Here is a 22425-nt window from a genome sequence, read left to right on the forward strand (position 1 = left end):
GTTTCAAATGCGCACCGCGAGCGAAAGAGAGCCCAGATCTCAATGGCTGGATGGAGTGGATACGAATACGATACTCGCTCAAATGCCCTCTGACGGGGCAAAACTGGAGTTGCTGTCCGCCGACTGGCTTTGATTTGTTTAGACGCTCGTTTTGTGTGTGTTTTGTTTGCGCAACCAATTAAAACTTTGTATTTTTTCCATGGGTGTCTGTTTGTTGTGGACCTGCGTCTCGGCTTGGGGTCCGTTCCGTCCGAAACGGGTTTAGCGGTCGTTTCGTTGAATTTTCAACTGAATTTCGAGTTGTAAACACTTGACCGCGTATGTCAGTTTGTGTATGTGGCCAAAATATGAGAAGGCCCCGGTCAGGGCACCCGGCATGGGGCGGAGTTGGAGGCTGTGCGTGACCAGTCTCGGTTGAACGAGCTTTTTGCATCGGAATCGGAACGGGATGAGGCTGTAACTCAAACAACTATATTTAGTATGTAGTAAAGTTAGTAAGTGATGACTGTACTCCGCCAAATATTATTCAATTTCTAAGGGATACCGAATTAATCATCACCAATTATCTAGAGAACAATTTACAATTCTAGGGATTTTTCATTTGTTGTTTCATTTGATATGATTTGATGATTGATTGATCCGACATTATTTAACACTTTAAGCTATTGCCGAATTCCGTAAATTATACTAAGAGACAGGTTTAAAAACTGTGGCTTGAATATTATCGGATTTTCGTGGAATATTTGGTATATTTTAGCTGACGAACATGCCCGAATCGTCTGTCCCCACGTGATTTTCCCAAGACAATCAGAATCGGTCCACAATTTCCCATGACTGCCTTGGAGGCAATCAGTCAAAACAGATCTTTAAAAATACGTTTTATTTATTTGCTCGTTTTTCGCTTAATTCGAGTGCTAATTGAACCCGATATTACGGGCAACTTTTTGATGTTTCCTCAGACCGATCGAAGGAAAAAGAGCACTTAAAATTCGATTCGATTCGATTCGATTCGATTCGATACGATTCGATGAGGAATACATTTAATATACATTCATATATGTACGTATTTTCGTAGGTATTTTCATTTCTTCAACTATGAGTATTTATAGCTTTTTCGTGGTTTCAGAGCATCACGCGCCTCTCCCAGTACACTCCACGGATTGAATTCCATTTATGAGCCGAAGGAATGGGATGGGAATGGTAAAAAGTTGAGCATTCTGTGGCGCTGAAAGACAAACAGCATACATATGTCTATGGCTATCGATTTGGGGTCCACAACAACCCGCGAGTAAATTGGAAAAATCAACAGACTCCGAAGTTCAATAAAATACATGAAAATGGTGGAGGGGGAGATGGGGAGGAGGGCCAATATCCAATATCCAGTGTCTAATGTAGAATCTGGCAGATACACAAGTGAATCGAATGGAATACACTCATGTAGTTGTCGCACCCGTGACGGCTACCTTTTCGGCCCGCCATTCATTAAAGCGATCGCGGGTGCGGCGCGGCACTTTCATTAAGAGCCCCGTCCAGAGGATCGGTATTTGGTATTACGCGGAAACGCAGTTTGCACAGTCTCAACCCTTTCACGGTGCGCGGCCTTGCCCTAAATACTCACCGCACGGCATTGTAGCGGCGTTTTGTGCCGCCTTTATGGCCCTTCTTTACGTCCTTTCTGCGCGTGTTTGCAAACAATCCGATTTTATGGCCGCCTAAGCGAATTTCCCCGCCTCAATTAGGTCCGTTGTAAACACATAAACGCAAACACGCAAGAGCCCGAATGGTCCACCGTCTACCGGTTTGCACAGGACACGCAAATATATCCTTTGCCGCGGAACAGGGCCATTAGCCGTCGGAAAATCCAAGTTCTGTGGCCAAGGCGATGCGAGTACAACACACGGAGAGATAGGAAATAGAGTTCGTGTTTGAAGTCTTTCGTTCGCTCTCCGCTCGCCCTCTTATCCGATGGGCCCTCGCACAGCCCTGGTCTCAGCCGGGGCCTGGCCGCTGCTATGTTTGCCCCGCCTCGGAGCCAGACCCAGACCCCAGACCCATTTGCATATGGCCTGGCCCAGAGCTCGCTTAAGTGTGTTTGCCAGGCCAGGCCAGGCCAGGCCCGAACCGAACCGAACCGAGCCGCTCTTGTTTGCTCTGGGCCATCGCCATCGCCATCGCTATATTTACGGCCATAGACATCACCATCGAATGTGGGCTGCGCAGCTCATCTTCTTGCTGCAGGATTTCCATGGAAATGGCCAGCTTAAAGCTCATCGGGAATGGTGTTACTTGGTAAACAGCAGCTGGCAAAACAAAGTCAAGTCTGAAAATACACGAGTATTATGCTATGGAACGTGTACTTTGCATAATTGCTCGATTGTGCTCGATAGATGCTTATCCAAAAGTATCAGGCAGGATTTTATAGTTTTTATAGGTTTTCCTGAGGTAGGACTCCCTGCTTTTGCAATCAAACTTGTAGAGAACAAATCAACTGGAAGAAATCAGTTTATTCAACGATCTCTACAATGCGACTTCTTTCCGTCGCTCTTTTGAAGCGCTCCACTACCGGACTCTGGTCCATCCACGTGCGCCGCCTTCATGGAACTGCTGCGATGCGCGCCTGCAAGGAGGACTACGCCATGACCGACCACAAGTATGATGCCATCGTGATCGGAGCTGGTGGTGCCGGGATGCGTGCTGGCTTTGGGCTGGCCGAGAAGGGCTTCAAGACGGCACTGATCTCGAAGCTGTTCCCCACCCGCTCCCACACGGTGGCCGCCCAGGGTGGGGTGAATGCGGCCCTGAGCAACATGGACAAGGACGATTGGAAGTACCACTTCTACGACACGGTCAAGGGCAGCGACTGGCTGGGCGACCAGAACGCCATCCACTACATGTGCCGCGAGGCGGAGAACGCAGTCTACGAGCTCGACCAGTTCGGGATGCCCTTCTCCCGCAAGCAGGATGGGAAGATCTACCAGCGTCCCTTCGGGGGCCAGACCCTGGGCTATGGAAAGGGCGGTGTGGCGCGTCGTGCCTGTGCTGTGGCCGATCGCACTGGCCACGCCCTCATCCACACGCTCTACGGGCAGACGCTTAAGTATGCCGATCTGTGCCACTACTTCATCGACTATTTCGTGTTGGACCTGATCATGGTAAAGGGTCGCTGCGCTGGCTGCCTTGCCTGGAAGCTGGACGACGGAACCATGCATCGCTTCATTGCCAAAAACACGGTGGTGGCGGCCGGCGGCTGTGGCCGCGTGTACTTCTCGACAACAGCGGGACACACCTGTACCGGCGACGGCAATGCCTGGATATCGCGCCAGAAGCTGCCTCTTCAGGACATGGAATTCGTGCAGTTCCATCCTACAGGCATGTACGGCGCTGGTTGCCTCATCACAGAGGGTGTGCGTGGCGAGGGCGGTTTCTTCTTAAATTCCAAGGGGGAGCGCTTCATGGAACGCTATGCCCCCACCGCAAAGGATCTCGCCTCCCGGGACGTGGTGGCACGCGCCATGACCATGGAGGTGCTGGCCGGCAATGGCTGCGGTCCGCTGAAGGATCACGTGCACTTGCAGCTGCACCATATCGATCCGAAGATCATACACGAGCGTCTCCCAGGCATTGTGGTCACAGCCAAGATATTCGCTAAAGTCGATGTGACCAAGGAGCCGGTGCCGGTGCTGCCAACCGTACACTACAACATGGGCGGCATTCCCACTGACTTTATGGGTCGCGTGGTGACTGTCGACCAGGAATGCCAGGAGCAGGCCATCGAGGGCCTCTACGCCTGTGGCGAGACATCGTGCGCCTCGGTCCATGGCGCCAACCGATTGGGCGCCAACTCGCTGCTGGATCTGATTGTGTTTGGGCGCTCGTGCGCCCTGGCCATCGCCTCCAACAATTGCCCGGGCGAGACTCCTCCGGACGTCGACGAGAAGGCCACCGAGGAGACGCTGGACAACTTCAAGAAGCTTCGCTGTGCCGACGGCAAGACTACTACGGCTGTGATCCGAATGGAGCTGCAGCGCACGATGACCGGACACGCGGCCGTCTTTCGCGAGGGGAAGCTGCTCAAGAAGGGCATGTTAAAGGTGGCCGATCTGTGCCAGCAATTCAAGAACGTGAAGGTGGTGGACCGCAGCATGGTGTGGAACACGGACCTGGTCGAGACCCTCGAGTTGCAGAACATGTTGGCCAATGCGGTGCACATCATCACCGCCATGGAGAACCGTAAGGAGTCGCGCGGGTCCCATTCCCGCGAGGATTTCAAGGTTCGCTTGGACGAGTTTGACTACTCCAAGCCCTTGGAGGGGCAGAAGAAGAAGAAACTGGAGGAACACTGGCGCAAGCATACCCTAACCTTTGCCCAGGGGGACGAGGGATGTGCCACCATTAAGTACCGCGAGGTCATCGACAACACCCTCGACGACTCGCTGGCCTCGATCCCACCGGCTCCACGCACCTACTAGTCCCCCAGTAACACAAACATGTTACACATTTTCCTCCACTAAACACACATTTACACACTTCTTCTGTTTCTTGGTTAAATTCAAAACTACACTACGAATAAATACCAGCCCATGCAAGTCCGACGGGTATGTCAGAACAGGCCCCAAAACATAAGCTCCTACGATTCATACACTCCACCGACTGTCATCCTAGTATTCTCCTGCATATAAGATAATTTCTTAATTTAAAATAAGTTTTTGTTTTGGATTTTTGCAAAGAAGACCTACAGGTAGTCGTCTTAGTTCGTAGGTCTTGCCCAAGATTAAGCTCTACCAGACAATGGATTCTGCCTCTGACTGCTCCAGATGCCTGCCAGTAAATAATTACCCTCTGAAGAAGCAACGCCTGGTCCTTGGGTGATGATTTCTGAATACACAGCTGGGGGCAGAATAATATAGCTTTAGAATAATCTATTATCAACCATCTTAAGTCGGATTTTGAGCATTACATTTTGTATTCATTCTCCATTCAAAAAAATCTTTTCCTTTCAATTCAATTTGTTTGTGTTTTTTTCAAACGCATAATGGAGTAGTACTCAACCTATTTGGCATCCTTGTGGGATAAAATTAATATGTGTAAATGTTTTGAAATAAGTTCGAAATACCATTTCGAAATGGCCAACTATTATTATGACCGCAACTGTAGGAGTGCCTGTGAAAGAGGATCCTAGAACGAGGAGCACCCCCGTAATGACCACAATAAATTATATTCATTTAGGGGCATTTAGCATAGAGAAAAAGCCGAGTGCCAGTGCCTGGCCTGGTAAAGAAATAATTTATGGCTGTTGAAAACTTAACATGTTCATTTGGCCACATGTGGGTGGAATGAATGGGATGCTGGATGCTGGATGGTTTGGGTGGCCCCAATAATAATGGCGCTTGTTACGGCTTATGAATCTGTGTGTGTGTGTGTGTGTGTGTGTGTGTGTGTGCTGCGTGTGCGTTTGTGTGGACAGCAAATGAAAGGACAGCAACATAACAGGACCGCACAAAACAGCCGTACAACTCGGCCTAGACGAGCAACAAGAGGCTACAATCCCCATTAGGTGATCCCCATCCTCCGGAGGACAGGCCAAACTATTTCGTGTGGCATCTGTGAGGAGGTGGGAGTGGGGGTAGGTAGAGGGTGTTTGTAGGTCTGTGTCTGTACACAATTGTTGCCATTTCATTTTGTTGCCGCTGCCACCGACAGAAAGATTACAGTTGCATACACATTTGCCTGTGTTAAATTGTCCCACAACCAATACAAAGTGACCTTTTCATTTATTTTTATGATGCTCCCACCGCCTGCCCCATCAGCACACCCGCCCATCCGCACCCCCATTGCCACATGGTGCACGTCCCTGTGGTCATAAAAAATAGTTTGCCCAACTCAACCTTCCTCTCAAATGGAAGGGCAACAAATGTCGGCTACAGAGGCTCAAAGAGGCTTACTGGGCTAAATGATTTCTTCTGGGATTTTGAATCTGTTTATTCCAAGCTGCCATTAATGGACGTGGATTTGTATAAGACCACTCAAATGGAAGCCATATCTGCCACGAAATAGTTTACCTGGAGAAAAGTACTGTTTCAAATATACATAAGTAGTTATTGTTCATATTTTCTCGAAATTAGTCTGAATAATTTTAGAACCCTACTTTGTATCAAATGATGATATATGTATGATAATGTGATGATTCTCACGCTGAATGTGGAATATTTTCACTTTAAAATTGCCTTTTCTTTAAGAAATGAAATGCGTAGGTGCGGGACATTTATAAATGAAGTTTTTGAATAAGAACCAAAAAGATTTCAGTGGTGAGAAGCAAAGTTGAAGTTCTGCTCAAAACTTTGTGGATGTCTCCTTGTATGAGAAAGTTTTCTTTTTGCTGGCTTCTGCTGGGGTTTCAGGTTCAAGCCGAGTGTTTCAGAGAGTCTTAAATACAGTCTTAGATTCACCTTCAATTGTTCCTTAAAATTATAGAATTTTGGCTGCAGCTCTGTATTTATTTAAATGATGTACCTATAGTTTTAGTTCAAGAATTGACTAACAATAGATGCTTAGAAATCAAGGCATTCATATCCCTCGAGACAACAAACCGAAGCGGAGGAAATCTAATCTCTCTTTGGATATTTTATTATCCAATTTCGAGTTTTTGCCGCAGGGACATAGACAGACAATCGGACCATCGACAGAAACCAGCCAGCCAGCCAGCCAGCCAGCCACTGTTGTGGATCCGCTGTGGCTCTTTCTCCTGCACATGGCATCACTTTGCTTTTCCTTTAGCCTTTCCCTCCATTCCAGTTTTCCGCCATTGTTGCGGGTGCGACAAGGAGCAAAGCAAAGGGTCTCCACGTGCAGTAAGGAGTAAAGTTTACTGAAGCTCTCGAAGTTGTTTCTGCACTTCATTGCAAAACAAAATGTTTCAGCTTAAGCCCTTGTCCTACCCTGCCCCTGCCCCTGCCCCTGCACTGCACTGCCCCTGGAGGGGTATAAAATAGCAGAACGGAATGTGTTCCGCATGGCATTTGAAGTAACATCGAGTTTCTGGTCCAGGGCATGTTCAGGGAATGTCTGTGCCGTGGCCGGGGGCCAGTTGAGTGGTTCATCATTTATATGTTGCCCTTGACTCAATCAGTTACTCGTTTGGGTCTCAGCATTCGTATCCGTATCCGTATCCGCACTCGCATCATAATTTTCATTAGAATGGCTCTGCGCCTAAACCGAGTCAAAGGCACTTCACTCTGAAAAATGCCTACAATTTCGGCATATTTCTCTACGGTTTGACCACTTTTCCAACAAACTATTCCGACTATTTCAAACTGCAGTGTTTCCGTTCGTTTGTTACTGAGCTCGTTTTGGGTTAGTTTCGGTATTGGTATTTTCCCAGAGCAGGAACAGAAGCTGAAGCTGGAGCTGGGACTGGGACTGGGGTTTTGGGCTCGGGGCTGACAATGCTTTTCAAAACTTTTGCTTGCATGAATTTGATTTATTAATAAATTATACACTCTACTCCACACGAAAATAAAATTCTCTTCTATTTCCATTTTATTTACTTTCAGGTACGTCCTGTCTGGGGGTCTTCAATATGCAGCCAGTCGATTACGTTCGGGGAGGGACAGATGTGCGGGAAATTTAATACCCGGTGTCTGTGTGTGTGAGCGATAGTACTTACACGTACATATGTACGCTTTCCCGTAAATTGATGCTCAAATCCAAAAACCAAATTTAGTGAATTTTGTGATTTTGTGCAGACACAAGTGGAAAATCAATTTCTTCCGAACAAGCCCAAAAGCATGCCATGGAAATACAATTTATATATGGTTTTTTCTATTTCAAAAGATTGATGCTCGAAAGTATGCAAAGACTATACATACGATATGCCAGAGTGCAAGGTGACTCAAGATGGGACAATGTGAGTGACGTGACTTCGAAATGTGAGGCTTGTATGAGTGCGAGTTTTCCCTTTCTTTCAGAAATCATTTAATTGCTTTGAACGCAACTAACGATCATTAATTTTATTTTCTTTGTGGCCGGTGGCCATAGGTATAGGTATAGAGTATATCCAACATACACCTCCTCCTGCCTACAGATATTACCCATACACACTTCTCCTCAAATAATATGGCAAACATGTTTCTAGATACTGTTCTTGCTCTATTCTTATTATCCCCAATGGAACATCTTTCTAAGTAGCGGCCGTTTATAGCGGAAATAATTTATTTAAATTTATATAGTATTTAAGCCGAACCAACTCTTATAATATTATGGAAGTCTTCAATAGGCTTCCAACTGAAATGATGCAGCTCGGACTAAACAAACCAAAGAACTACCAAAACGTTATTCCTCAACACGTAAAGTTTGAGCGCACTCATATGCATTGTTTTTTTGAAACACGCTCCGAAAGGTGAAGGTAAAAATAAGTTTATAAATTTCTGCTGCTTCTGCTGGGGAGCACGACCCTTCTTGCAGCAGCAAGGAGACCCAGAAACTCAGAAATCGAACTATCCAGGCCACTCCTCGACCTCCAGTGAAAGGCAAGGAGGCTGAAAGGTAAATTTGAATAGGCTGTCCGCCACCCTGTTGTATCCGACAATATTTGCCCCCTCCCAGAAGGTGCTGGACGGAAAGTCCTGATGATTGTACCCACACTTGGCGTTGACACTATTGGAAATGCCTTGCGTTTGCTCTGCTCTCCTTGGAGTCAAATGAGTTTTGGATAAACGAGTCCGTCGGGAAAACTGCCTCCATAAGATGACGGACTGCTGGGAAACAAAAAAAATCTCTCAATGCCCTAGCTGGGAATGCATAATTAAGAGCAAACACGAGAAATGAGCAAACGGTCCCAGACTATTCCATCTACATTGTGTTCGTCCCTGGACGTCGGCCAAGTCTCATGTTCGGGCCTCGACTCCTGCCTGCCCTGTCCCTGTCCCTGTCGTGCCCTGCACTGCCCTGTGCTGTCCAGTCCAGGGAGAGACTGCTGCCGTTTTTCAAATTAAAATGCATTTAGCTTAAAGTACACGTTCTCATTTATCATTTTATTATGGCCAGGCAGTGTTTTTCTTGAGCTTTGCCGTTTGCTTTGGCTCTCTGAACTTTCCGTTCCTACGTGCTGGCCAACGGGGCGCATGAGTAATGTGAGCACTTTCCTGCACACGGACTTTGAGGTGGAGTTGAAGTCCGGACAGACTGGAGTTAAAGCTACTTCCCATTGCCCTGTTTTGACCAGCTGCAACTGCCTTATTAAAACGCCCGTATACGCCCCATACACCGTAGACCCATACCCTCTTAGAAACAAGCAAATTTCGCACAGCAGATTTCCATTAATGGTCCTTTCCCTGAGCAGGAAAAACAGCAGCCAATGATAGTTGCAACCAGAGCCAGCAGCAGCAACAGCAAGCAACTAAATGCTGTTGCAATTTCGTTCTTCGTTCGTGGGAGCGTTGTACTGCATTCAGTTCAGGACCCAGGACCTGGTTTGTTTCCCATTTATATTCATTTGTTTTCCGTTTTATTTACCCATCTCACCCGGAGCAGCAGCAGCAGCAGCAGCTGCAAATGTTCGGGTATGCATGCCACATTTTTGTATAATTTCCCATAGAAGCCGAGGGCGAAATTCTCACATTAGAAATGTGGGACCTCGACCAACATTATCGCTACCAAGAACGAACCGCAGCCCCCTAATTGATTGGGTATTTTTGGGGGTGTTAAAAATTAGACAATTGGAATTCAAAATCTAAAAATGTTGCCTGGTACCTCGAAATCAATTAGTGGAGTATTTTCTGGCAACTTTCCCAATTATTTATCTCTAACTGTCGAACGAACAGTTTAATGATCACATTTCCACTCCTGACTCCTGCTTCAATGAATGTCTGAAGAGCCGGAAAGTACTTATTGCAATGTTGTTAATTATTTGACAATACTTTTAAATGAGAAACTTTCGAGGGAGCCGTGCTTCGGCTTGAGAAACCTTCGCATCTGGTTCGGACAAGCGGGAGTATTGCTAATTGCAGTTTGGCCACGGGGAAGAAGCAACAAGCTGGCCGGCCACCCACTACTTTACAAGGGATGGCTGGCCGCGGAAGAGTCTTGGTTGGTTGCCGCCGTAATGTGGCCAAAGTAGTGCTACCACTGGAGTGTCGTGTCGTGTCGTTTTAGCCACCAAGTTGTCGGAGGAGACAGAGGAGGTTGAGGTGGAAGGAGGATGGAGCGGCAGAGGCAGCGGCAGCGGAACCACAACTACGAGTGGCGGCTACGGGGAAAAGTACGCGCTTTGCCGTAAAAATGCTGTCGCTTTTCACAGCTTGAAGGATACAGACGTGGCAAGGGCACCCGGATCCGGGACAGGAAACTACTCTTAGTCCCTTTGAACCTGCGCCAGCTCCAGGCCCGAATGCTTTTTGTGACATTTTTGCAGAAGGTTTTTTGCATTCGTGCAACTTTTTGTTGGCACTGCGGTTTCTGGGGCAAGCCAGCCAACAGATATATAGGCGAAGGCAAGTGGAAAAGGGGCGTGTCTTTAAGTTTGCTGCACGTTAATTTTGTTTGCCCGAGCGAAAAGTGTGAAAATTTATACCCATCTCCCGCGCGAGCTCTAATTTCCACATTGCCAGTACCCAGGATCCAGGACCGGTGCACCGCGGTGCGTGCGCGGCTCTCGCAAAAGTTTTCCTCGCAGCGGCGAAAAGTATGCAAATTATTGGGAAAGTTTTTCGCATTTTTCACAGAGCGCCTGCTGCTGCTGCTGCTGGTATGCTGCCACATTTGACAATCTCCAAATGCCCCGTTGCCACATCTTGCTGCAGGCACATCTTGCACAAGTGCGTGCTGAAGGGGGCTAAATTATGTATGCTCCTCGTGCCCCAACAGCCGGACCCAAGGCTGGACAAGAGCAAATGTAAGCATCCTTCTGCTCTGGTTCTGGCCAAGCACAATTTGATGCCCTGCACTTGACACTCGCCCCGAATCAGGACCCGGACCCGGACTCGGGCTTGGGCCCAACCTCGGCCTACCCCTCCGATTTAGGTGTGTGTCGACCCGTCAAGGTCCTGCCGCCCCGATGGGAGAGCAATTTGTCAGTCCCGTCCACTCTCTCTCATCCGCCCCTTTTGCTGGGGAAATTATTATTTTGTTTAATGATTTGTGCTTGGTCTCGTAATTGAGCCAGGGAAGGGGAGGGGATGGCATACCCCCTGCTCTTGACCCACAATGGCAGGATGGAAAAAGGAAAAGAAGGAAAACTATCGCAACAAAGTTGCTGGCATTTTGGTCGTTGTTTTCCTTTGCCCCCAGTTCTTAGGACAAACCCATCCCAGCGTGAAGAGTGGAAAATGGAAAATTCTATTTATAAATTTCACTGGCATCGAGAATATTTCGCAACTGTCGTTCGAGCAGAAAGTTCATTGTCAATTGATTCGCCAGTCGGGTGGGCATGGGCAAAAGCCCAAGCCCAAGCCCAAGGACTGTACACCCTGTCCATGATTGTCCATCTATCCATTATTAATCGAAAGTATTTCGTTTGTGCAATTTTGAGCTTGGCCCGGAATTTTGTGACAGGAATTTCTCCCGTCTGCTGCTCATATTTAGTTAGTGGAAAACGAAGAGAAAATAGCAGAAAATGTCCAATGCTGTTGGAGAATTTCAAATTAAATTTCATAGATATGGAAGAGGACACACGTTCGTTTGTGAAAGGATTGCAAGGATGAGGATTTCAATTAATTGAACCCGTAACTTCTAAAATAAAATACCGTCATTATGAGCCCTTTCAGACGAGTATGTGTGTGGACAAACAAAATACGCGCAATACAAATACAAATTGCAGATCATCGATGCATTAAACCAAAGCCCAATAGGGCGTATAATTCAATTAAAAATTAAATGCAGTCATAAACAATCGGCATGGGCATCGACTGCTGTCTGCCGTCGGCTGTCTGCTTAACTGTGGTTAAGCCCCAGCCATTAAACGCAAAAATGACACAAAATTGTAGGAAAAACGGGGACTCAATTTAAAATCGCTCGCTGCATAATTATTTTGTGTGTGTGTGTGTGGGCATGCGACGAAATGAAATCCATTTATCAGCAAGATATTAAATGCGAAAATTCCATATTTCATGAAACAATAACCAATAGCCAATAGCCAATGCTTCTGTAACGTCAGCGCCGCAACAAGAAGCAGGAAAATTAAATGCGGATTCCAATTAAAATTGCGAATGAATATATGACACACAATAGTCGGCTGCAGGCGCCACTCCAGCGCGTCCTTTGCAACCCATCCAGAGGGATACTCGTGATGCACGTAAGGCCGATTGATAATGCTCTTTTCGACAAATGAGGCAGGAAGGAAAGCAATTCGCCCGGAGCACATTGATATATGTATGAGTATACATATGTATATATTGTTAGTGGGAAGCCTTTATCTGGCAGCATGGATCTTCTGTTTCTATATAGTTTACCCGAGTGTAAATACATACATACATATGTATTTATGGGTCGGTGGAGCAGTGAACTGACCAAATATGGACACATGGATATTGAAACTATTTAATGATATATTTTAATTCTGGATTAATCAGTACAGCACTTCCGGTATGGCAAGCCAAAGGTTTAATCACCTTTCAAAGGGTATACAAAATAATTTGAGGGTCTTTTCTGATCAAACAATTCAATCCGTGAGAGAGCGAGAGTGCACTTCTGCTGAATTGATTTATATACGTATTTAAATTACCAAAGTCGATGAGTGTATCTCTCAAAACTAAATACTCGTAACAAAATTAAGTATTTTTACAAGAAAACCTTAACAGAATGAAATATTATTACTTAAACCAAAAATATGGTTATTTTTTACGAATATTGGTATATTTTCTTGTTCATAAATTTAAATTTTCGTAAAACCATTCGGCATTTGAATAAGCTGCTGCTGGGCTATTTATGGTTTCAATTTCTTAAAAATGTATCCTGTGCGTGTATATGGCAGCGCAGCATTTTGTGTGGCACAGGACTCCCAAGTGCCTTCCACTTCATTAGGCAACGGCTCCAAATACGTGTGGCAGCAGCAAAATTTTTCAGCATTTTGCTTACACTTTCGCTCGAATGCAGTTTCGAAAGCCTGCTCCAAAAGCCATCCGTGTGTGCGGTGTGCCGTGGGGGCCTTGTGTCGAGTGCCCTGAGTACGGGCAGGGAGTGTTTTTTTTTGTTTGCATTGCATAAGGGGGTAAAAAGTAAAAATCCATTGCATACTTGGGGGCGCACAGTCACCGTGCTGTTGATCTTTGCATACACGTTTCCGTTTCAGCTTTGGCGGACAAACAGCCGTGGGGCAGGCTTCTCAATAGATGTGGCCAAATTAATTCAATTTGTGCTGAAGCCAAAGCAGATGCCGAAGCCGTGGACGAGAGCGGGGACGGGGACGTGGACGGGGACGGGGACGGGGCTGGGTTCTTCGTGCTCCGCATAGATGATGATGGGCGGTCATTTGGCGCTCGAATGGCTTGGAGTCACCGCAGGATAGTTGGCGCTGGACAGTAAAGTAGGGAAGGAGGACCGACTCGATGTTTACTCACTTAGGCGAAGAGCCACCATCGTCTGATCTCCATCTCCCACCCCTCCCCCCGCTCAGCATAGCAAATGAAGCGGAAGAACTTCACGTGCCGCAATACAAATTGAAAATCAATGCTGGGAAATCTCAAGCCACACGACTGTTCGCCTCTGGGCTGCTGCAGCTACTGCTGCTGCCCGACGCCGATTCCAACTGCGAGACGGGTCGGACGGTGTCCGTGGGCCTTTTAACCCATTCAAGGCGCCTGCCCCATAAATTGCCGCTCGAGTTCTCGAGTGGCCATTCAGACGGCCGTTTTGCAGTCATGATGCAGGGTTCGATTTCAATGGCCCCTATTAACCAACAACGAGGCGGCCTGGTCCGGCTGGATAATGCGAATAACTTTCCAAGCAAGGGACATAGCCCTTTACAATGACGCGCTAGGAAGGCTGAACGGAGTCGTTGATTCCCCCAGGCCTGAAATGAAGGGATTTGAAATATAAGTGGTATTTTGCCAGCAATCAGGAAAAACATGTTATTGGATTAGTGGTTGCCTGCGAATGGTTGAGCAGTAGGGAAACTGCGACACTCAGACTGATTGATGTCGAGTGTTACGTACCTCTACAATAGTGAAAGAAACCATCATACCCAGAGTAAAATTAAAATTCAAAACTGTACCCTACATGTTTTCCAGTGTAGAGCTTCGTTCCAGTGTGCTCTTTGAGGGCGCCTTGTCCACTTGGCCGTTATGAATTGACTTTTCCCCTGGGGAAAGTCTGGCTACCCCTTCTTCCGTTGCTCATTGAAGATAATGAAATTTAAATTTTTCCATTTTTTTAAATCTGTTTTCTCTTTTTCTCTTCTCTCTCTCTCTCTCTTCGCATTCTCGCCCTCTGCCTTCACTCATTCGCATATTTATGAGGCGTGCGGTGAGGAAACTGCTTTGCAATAGCCATAGTACATTAAAACAAGGTGAGGCGTTGCCAGAGAGCACTGCAGAGAGAGAGAGAGAGAGACTATGCATGTGATAAACCAAAAAAGGGAATGCCTTTCACCTTACAGAAAAACACCTTGGGCATAGCTTTGCATAATAGTTTTTACAGTTTCTTTAAAGGCATTCCCAGGCTTACGACAGCTTCGCGGGGAAGTAGCAGAGCATAGCGGCAGAGAGGTAAAAAGGTAGAGCTTTAGAGCTGTAGAGCTGTAGAGGGATGGAAGGGTAGAGGAACTGCATCCGCCAGGGACCGTTTGCTTTTGGCTTCGCTGTGTAACCGGATTGATCCTCGCCCTCCGGCGGACTGCGTGTCCTTATTCTCTTTTTTTTACCGTAATAATGTTTACTCCACCCGTGTGTGTGTTTGTGTGTGTGTGTGTGTGTGTGTGTGTGTATTTGTGCCATGGGGGATGGGTGGCTCAGTGTATGTGTGCAGGTGTATTTACCGTAATTCAGCTTACAGCTTCAGCACAGGTGAGTGTTGCATAAATTTGCAAATATTTTGCAAGTCAGCAAGGCGGGGCAGCTGTCGGCAAAGGGAGAGTAGGGAGGACTTGCCCCCCAGTCCCCCGTCTTGTCGGGAACATCATCATCATCATCATCAGCCGCCAGCATCAGCAGCAGCAGCAGTACTTGCAACGACAGTCCTTTGCGGATAAGGGGCGTGTGTGTGGCAAGAGGGATGCTGCAAACAACGTGAAAGGCGCAGGTTGCCGTGGAATTGATTTTCCTTTTTAACGATGTGCGACGCACACAGGCGCCATACTCATGCCCATACCCGACCCCCATCCCTAACACTATCCCCACGCCCATGGACCCCCTCCGCAGACTTTCCATTTTCCAGTTGCATGTTGCAACATCAACAGTTACAACAATGCAATGAACAACTTTGCCTCGTGGCAGACATTGCAAGTCATTTTTCACGTTCGGCTTGGTGAATGCTGCGAGCAGGAACAGTGGACAGGGGGATATTTCTGGATGCGATTGTACCACATTCGATGTAGGGAATGAATAATTACCGCCTTGATTGAAAAAGAATCACCTGATGCATTCCACGTGATGGCTAAGCTGTCAATCGAATGACAGAACTCAAAGGATCCATTTCCTCTGGATAATGAGGAAATCGCGATAGCGGAAACCAAATCAGAATCATACGAGTATATTGTATTCGAAAAGGAGTCATCGACTCTCCACAAAATGGAACTTCATACCACTGTGCACGACAGCAGGGGGTGGGAGGTGTAATGTTGTCCTGTCATGGGTTTTCCCCACAAAACTGGTTGTGCATGTACCAGTACGAGTACGAGTACTCGTAGTACCTGGACTTTTACTTTCTGCACTCAACGTTTGCCGCCAGCGAATCGCAGAACTCGCAAACTTATTGAAAATATGATTTGAAATTCAATTGGGGACCACGTGACTTCATTGTCGTTGCGGTGCGGTGCGGTGCGGTGCGGTGCTGCAGTCAATAAAATTGGAAATCCATGTTAACCTGAACCCAACATAAAAGCGAGAAGTCCGCAAAGGTATAACAGTTGTACTCAAATGTAAATACTCGTATGTACTCCCAGTGTTACGCGCACACCCACATCTACGCCCAGAGCCCCACCAATGGCAGTCAGAGGGCAGGGTTCAGGCCCCTCACCTCATCAATCATTTTGCTTCGGAGAGGGATTGCATCTGGTGAATGTGCTGGACCCCACTTCTCCTCGCAATTAGAACTCTTGAGATATTCCAAATGCTTTCGGGCTACAGCGCCGGACAGGGCCAAGGAACGTCCGGCCTGGACGGGGTGAAGGGAGCTCGAACAAAGTGAGCAAATTGATGTGAAAATGCAAGTGATTCGATTTTTCATGTCCAGACGGAGAGAACGGCACGCCCAGCCCAGGCCCGGACTCGCTTTGATTGTCCTTCCTGACGTTGATTTGATGAATTATTGATTTGTTTGATTAATCGTACCACTGAGCAGGCAGCCCCTAGGATGCAGCCCGGAGAAGAGTTTACGGCTCTGGCTTTACTTCTCTGTGGCGAGTGGGGAGGGTGTAGACGTGGACTGCTCTTTAATGTTTGCCTGGCCAATCGACTGTTGAATGCAGTTTTATTTTCGGGGACCCCAAAGCTGGTCCGCATACTTGAGTGGCCTCATGCTGCTGCTACTGGTGCCGCCTCCGTCTATTAAAGTCCACATTTCCGGACACTGTCACGCCTCCAAAGATAAATGAGAAATGGGTAATGGGAAATGGGAAATGGTGGAAAAACAGCGAAATGAGGCAACAGAAGAAAAATGGAGCGATGCCGAAAGTGCGAGGAATATGAAAAGACAACAGCGCCAGCAATTTGCAGCAAGGACAAGCGAGACCATGCCACAACAATGGCCGTGTTTGTCCACACGGACGTGCCCGGGGACGAGCGACGAAAGCGGAGCCCACAAAAAGTTACCCAGCGTCGGACAAGTGTCAAACATGGCCAAAGAGAAATACTCGGCAAAAAAGCGCAAAGCGAAAATGAAAGCAAACATTACCATAACCATTGACATCCAGCTCCCAATTTGCTGGCAGCAACGGAGTAATCGCGGGCCAGCGGCGTTATCCCAGCCAGCCGGAGAGCTTCACGACGATCTGGGAGCTTCGCTTCAAGGATTCCTGCAGGACTTCGCCGCACAACCATCGCAGGTCTAGAGATTCGCGTACTCCAAGGGAAATTTCAATCAAATTTCAATTCTCTTTTGGGTAGTCTTGAGTTCCAAGAGATTTGATAATGCCAAAATCAAAGAAAATCAAGGAACCTTTCCACGAACAGTAGCCAGAATCTTTTAAAGTCTAAGGTTTAATAAATTTCCTGGAACATCTAGCAGCTGCCTCACTTTATTGGCTTTCGTTTCGTTTTCAAAACGAAGAGTGAGTGCTACTTCAATTCCGACTCCATCACATCCATCTGTCACCTCCATTTGGAAATATTTGATGAATATTTGAAGCATGGCGGCATGAGTAAACGAAAAAGGTTGCAACACAAAATTTAACACAACACATTTAATGTAAAAAAAAGAAACATTAGCTACGACATTATGATGATGCTGATGGACAAGAACATTTGGCCGATTCCGTCGAACATTAATCAAAATCATAAACGTGGCCCAGTGCCCAAGGAGGAAATAATCGGTAGGGAGTAGGATAAGGCTGAGACTGAGGCAAAGGCATGCATAATGTTCAATTTTTATTGCGAAACAGGATCGATTTCCTAATGTATGCCACCCGTCAGAGACAGAGACCAGAGTGGGGGACCAACCCATTGGGAATCCACCTACGACTTGCGCAGGACAGCGATAACTCGAATGACATTTGCCATTCACAGCCATGGATGATTAGGCATCACGCATACAAACATACACATACATTATGTATGGGTCTAGGATCCCATGCGACTCCAACCCCTCGCTCAGCTAAGAATACTGCTGCGCCGTCCTGGTTCCTGGGTCCTGGGTTCTGTGTTCTGGGTCCTGGGCCGAAAGGTAAGTGGACCAATTTTGCTGACTTGTCACTTCCGGTCAAATGGCTCTGAATGCCGCCGAAACCCAGACATGCCACCAGCCCCAGAGGCAGACATAAATCTCCCTGTGGTCGATGGGGTGGTTTGGCAGGGGGAGTGGACATCGGCAATCTGTGAAATCTGCCGATGTTGTTGAATGCGCATCAAATTAATGAAATTAGGCGACGCCAATGAATTTTCCCGTTGTCAATAATTCTCGGCCGCATATTATTCATAACCGGGCGGGCAGCCACATACCAGACACACACCCAGCCATTTCCCCACACAACCCATCGCCATCGACTGGCCATGGCAAGGGGCTCGGGTCGACTTTCTCCGGCAATTTATGAATCCGAAAGTGAGTTTTATGTGACTTTATCGACTTTGCAGCTGACATGCTCATGCTCCCAATTCCTAGTGTCGAGCAAGAGCGAGGAGCAACAGTTGTCGAATGCTTTAAGTGAGATTTTATCCGTCGCAAAAATACTCGTAGTACTAATGCTAAAACAGTAATAGTGCTTGATAAATACTCGTAGCATATTTGTTCTTCCTAAACATTTTCTGATTTCGGAGAATCGCATTGCCATTAAAAGTTCGAGAGCGAGTCCCTTGAACCACTTGGATTTTATGTCTTGACACTTATTTGATTTTATGATCAATTGAAGTAATTCGAGCATTTGGAACTTGTTCAAAGTCAGATTTGTCAGACAGCAATCACAGTCGTATGCTTAATGGCTCTGGAAGATTTGTGTTTATGTTTCGGTTACTCCGCGAAATGGACTTAAGAAACCCAGCCTTGGCCTGTGACCTATGACCGTTCTAAGCAGCATTGCTTACCAGTCAAAGTCGTGCCCTTAAAAGCCCTTAAAGTGCCTGTCCCTGCCCCTATCCATTTGCGCTCGGCCTAAAAGGCATTCGCGTCCGAGCAAATGAACTCATTTGTTCTAATTTAATCTTATTACACGGAGATTTATTGCCCTGCGCATGATATGGCAACCCTTTGGGCCCTTTGGCTCTCGGAGAAAGTCCGAGTTGGAGGCGAACCCCTTCCTGCCCCTGCTCCAACTCTTATATCTGACTTTTGTTCGGTTTGGATTCTGTTTGGGGCAGTGGAAGGAAGGCAATTTAAAAAGCGATTCAAGTGAAAGTGCTCGAAAGTTAATTATGATTGATTGAGTGCCATTGAAAGTGACAGGGCGTGTGGCGGTGGGGGAATTGATTTTTGTGACTGTTCCAACTGCTCCTTCAACTGCACGACTCGTACATTTGACAACCCGACTGTAATTGACAGCCGAACATTGCGCATACGCACTGTTGATCGGCCTTTAAAGAGGCGGCGTGTAAATGACTGTGCCAGGCGGCTGGACGCAAAACTCTCAGCTAACCGAGCCACCCCATCCTCTAGGCTACACCTACATATACCCCTACCCCAACCCGTACCAGTTAGAGGTTTATGCGTCCCTCCGGCATTTGCAGAGCGAATTACTCGCACACTCGAACATAAAAGCTAAATAATTAAAAATAGTAAAACTTTAATGTGAATTGGGTGCCATAAAAACAGATTACAAATGGAATTTCAAATGTTTCCCAACTGTGACAGAACTGGGAAACGGAAGGGACTACCCACCGACTGTTTCTACCAATTTGGCGAGTGCCGTTTATCTTGATTCCTGATGAATTGGCCTTGCCACAGGTGGGGAGTGACGGATGCGGCCAGCCTCCTGGCCAGATTGCATCTCTCCAGCCTCCACGTAAATCAGAGCCACCTTGTGGGTGTATTTGCATTGTGGTGCTTACCAGATTGCGGCATTTGAGCAGAGCTCTCATGTGTGCTGTTGGGGGAGGGGAGTGCATTTGTGGCAGTCAGGCAGACCATCTTGACCACACAGTGGAAGCATTCCGAGAATGATTCTGTTTTCTTGCAATGTAACGACGCGTCGTTGATCCACAGATCGTGTTTCGGCCCATTGTGCATCACGACGGGCAAGCACATCTGTTGCCAATCCCTGATGTCCCTTTGTGATGCCATCTTTCTGTCTGTCCAGTCAATGTCCCATGTCCCATGTCCATGACCATGTCCACGTCTGTGCTGTGCTGTGCTGTGCCTAGCCTGCGTTTGTCGCTCTGCCAGTCTATGGTAATTTATGTGCTGCAATCTAAACTCATTTAGCACGCAGCGAGGCGAATATGTGGTCGGAGCTGTGGAGCCCCGCACACACAGACACACACACACAAACACACACACACACTAGCATACACACTGACCTGACCTCGATCCCTCCGTGCCCCCAAAAGTCCTCTGTGCCAGCCCCACTGCAATAGGCCAAGCCAGTGCTGTTTGTCCTCAAATTGGCTTCGGCCTGTTGTGCATCCTCTTGCGTCCTCCATCCTCCATTCACCGCCCGTAATGAAGTTATCGTGTTGACACTTGGCTTCGTTATATAAGCGCACCACAAGCGGCACCGCACATCTTTGTAGTTTGCTGGTTTTATGAAGGCTGGTGGAGGGGGGGGGCTGATCTTCTGGCCCGCTCCTCCGCTCCTCTTCCCTCCACCCAGCTGTTGCTCATTTCCTTCGAAATCTGCATCCCCAAGCCCCGCCGCACATACAACCATACAACCGAAAGGCAAACGCACAGATAACCACACACACACTGCACACGCATAGCTACACTCGCACACATAGAGAATTCATATTTGCTGAAGGCATTCGTGGGTTGTGAGGGTGGGAAACCCTCCCTCCTTGGCGTCCTTGTGCTCGTGCTCGTCAGCGTCAACAAGCTTTTCATTTCAGTCTTAATTCCTTTTGAATAATATCTACCACTTAAACTTACAAAGCCCCGGGACCACACGAGCACACGCACGCCAGGCGGCCCATGTACTTATCGTCAAGAGCCATTCAGGCCCGCGCTCCCATCCGTGGCACGAGCGGGACGTGCCACCAAAGGGGATTCACAGTGTGGACTCTCTTTCAGCTGTCCAAGTCGTTGTTATGCCCTAATACTCGAGTTTTCCAAATCATTCAAACTTGAATAAATATATATATATAAAATATTTACTTAAACATATGCAAGCGCAAGCTACTGGGGCCTTTAACTTTTATATAGTCGTATATTTTACATGGCTTGGATATCCATAAAAGATATGTATTTCTGGACTCTGATTGAAAAAGTAAGACTAGAAATTAAAAAAAATATATATTTAAATCTACAAAACATCTATTGATCCCTATTTCAAATTAAAGGGAAGTACGAGCTCTTTAAAGTTTTAATATTATAATTAACTATCCTCTAAAGAGGATAGAGGATAAACGAATAATACTCATACTCGTAGTACGTCCCCCTTCTGAAGTACGCCTCATGCGTACTCATGCTCCATTTTATATGTTTAATTGTGGACTTGTCAAAATATTTGAATATGTCTCTTTGTTTTCCTTCGGCTCTTTCTTATGCATGTATATTTTTAGACAGCGAGTGGAGAGAGTGCTTCCCATATATTGGCGGTCTACACATTTGCTGTGCTGTGGTTTTCATCTCCACATTTGATGCCATCTTGGAAACATTTATGCCCCCCTCCCCAATGGGTCTCTGGAGAGACGCAGATTTTGTTTGTGTTTGCCGTCTGTCATTGCCTCAAAGTCAACAGAGATGTCGTGGCGGCCCGAGGCCAAAAGCGTTTCACAAATTAATTACGGCTCTCACCGCAACAAATTCGAGAGCACTAGCACCGCCACAAGGCGAGTACAGTGTAGCTATGCGGTATATTGTATATTAGTTAGTTAGTACAGATTAGTACGAGTGGAGGGCTTATCAGTGACGAGAACTGAGTTGAACAAATTTGGATATGGCACTGCCTTCTTTTTTGGCAGCCTTCTTTTGTGTGGAAGCAAGAGCAGGTGGAGCTAAATAAGACTTCTGATAGCTTTCTGATCTTCTAATGCAGCACTGAACATTTTGCTTAGTTCCTACATTGGACATTGGAAAGGGTTTCAAAATGTTTTACGGAACCTACTCAGTCCACATACAATGCAGCAAGGCGGCTGGATCGGGGTTTCAGGGGACCCACTGCACTGATTTTTAATGTCATCCTGACCGGATTCAATTGGAGATGGAGACTGTATGAACGCAATTACGAATGCCTTGAATTCAACGGATCCCCAGAGTGCGGGTCAAAATGGCAGCATTCGAAGAAAGATTGATGCATTTTCTGCTCCTAGTTTGGCCACAATTCCACTTGCTCGATGAGAAGGATGCTGCTACTACTTGATGCTGCGGCTACTCCCACTTTGTCCACCTTGATAGTTCGGTTGGGGATTGGAGACGGCGGACCATGCTGCTTCCATTACAGTGGGAAGTGGGAGGCATCGCATAATGCGGTACTTC

General features: G+C 47.0%; 2 protein-coding genes across 2 annotated transcripts in view; both read left to right on the forward strand.

Annotated features, from left to right (window-relative positions):
- The window catches only part of LOC108152764 (putative dipeptidase CPC735_014430), an 81622-nt gene that overhangs the window by 12492 nt on the left and 46705 nt on the right, over positions 1 to 22425 (forward strand). The window lies entirely within an intron of this gene.
- LOC108152766 (succinate dehydrogenase [ubiquinone] flavoprotein subunit, mitochondrial) lies at positions 2423 to 4926 on the forward strand. Its single transcript, XM_017282341.2, has one exon. The coding sequence runs from the start codon at positions 2523 to 2525 to the stop codon at positions 4467 to 4469; it is 1947 nt and encodes a 648-aa protein (XP_017137830.1). The 5' UTR covers positions 2423 to 2522; the 3' UTR covers positions 4470 to 4926.

Source organism: Drosophila miranda, chromosome XR (genome assembly GCF_003369915.1).
Source record: "Drosophila miranda strain MSH22 chromosome XR, D.miranda_PacBio2.1, whole genome shotgun sequence".
In the NCBI taxonomy this organism is placed as follows: domain Eukaryota; kingdom Metazoa; phylum Arthropoda; class Insecta; order Diptera; family Drosophilidae; genus Drosophila; species Drosophila miranda.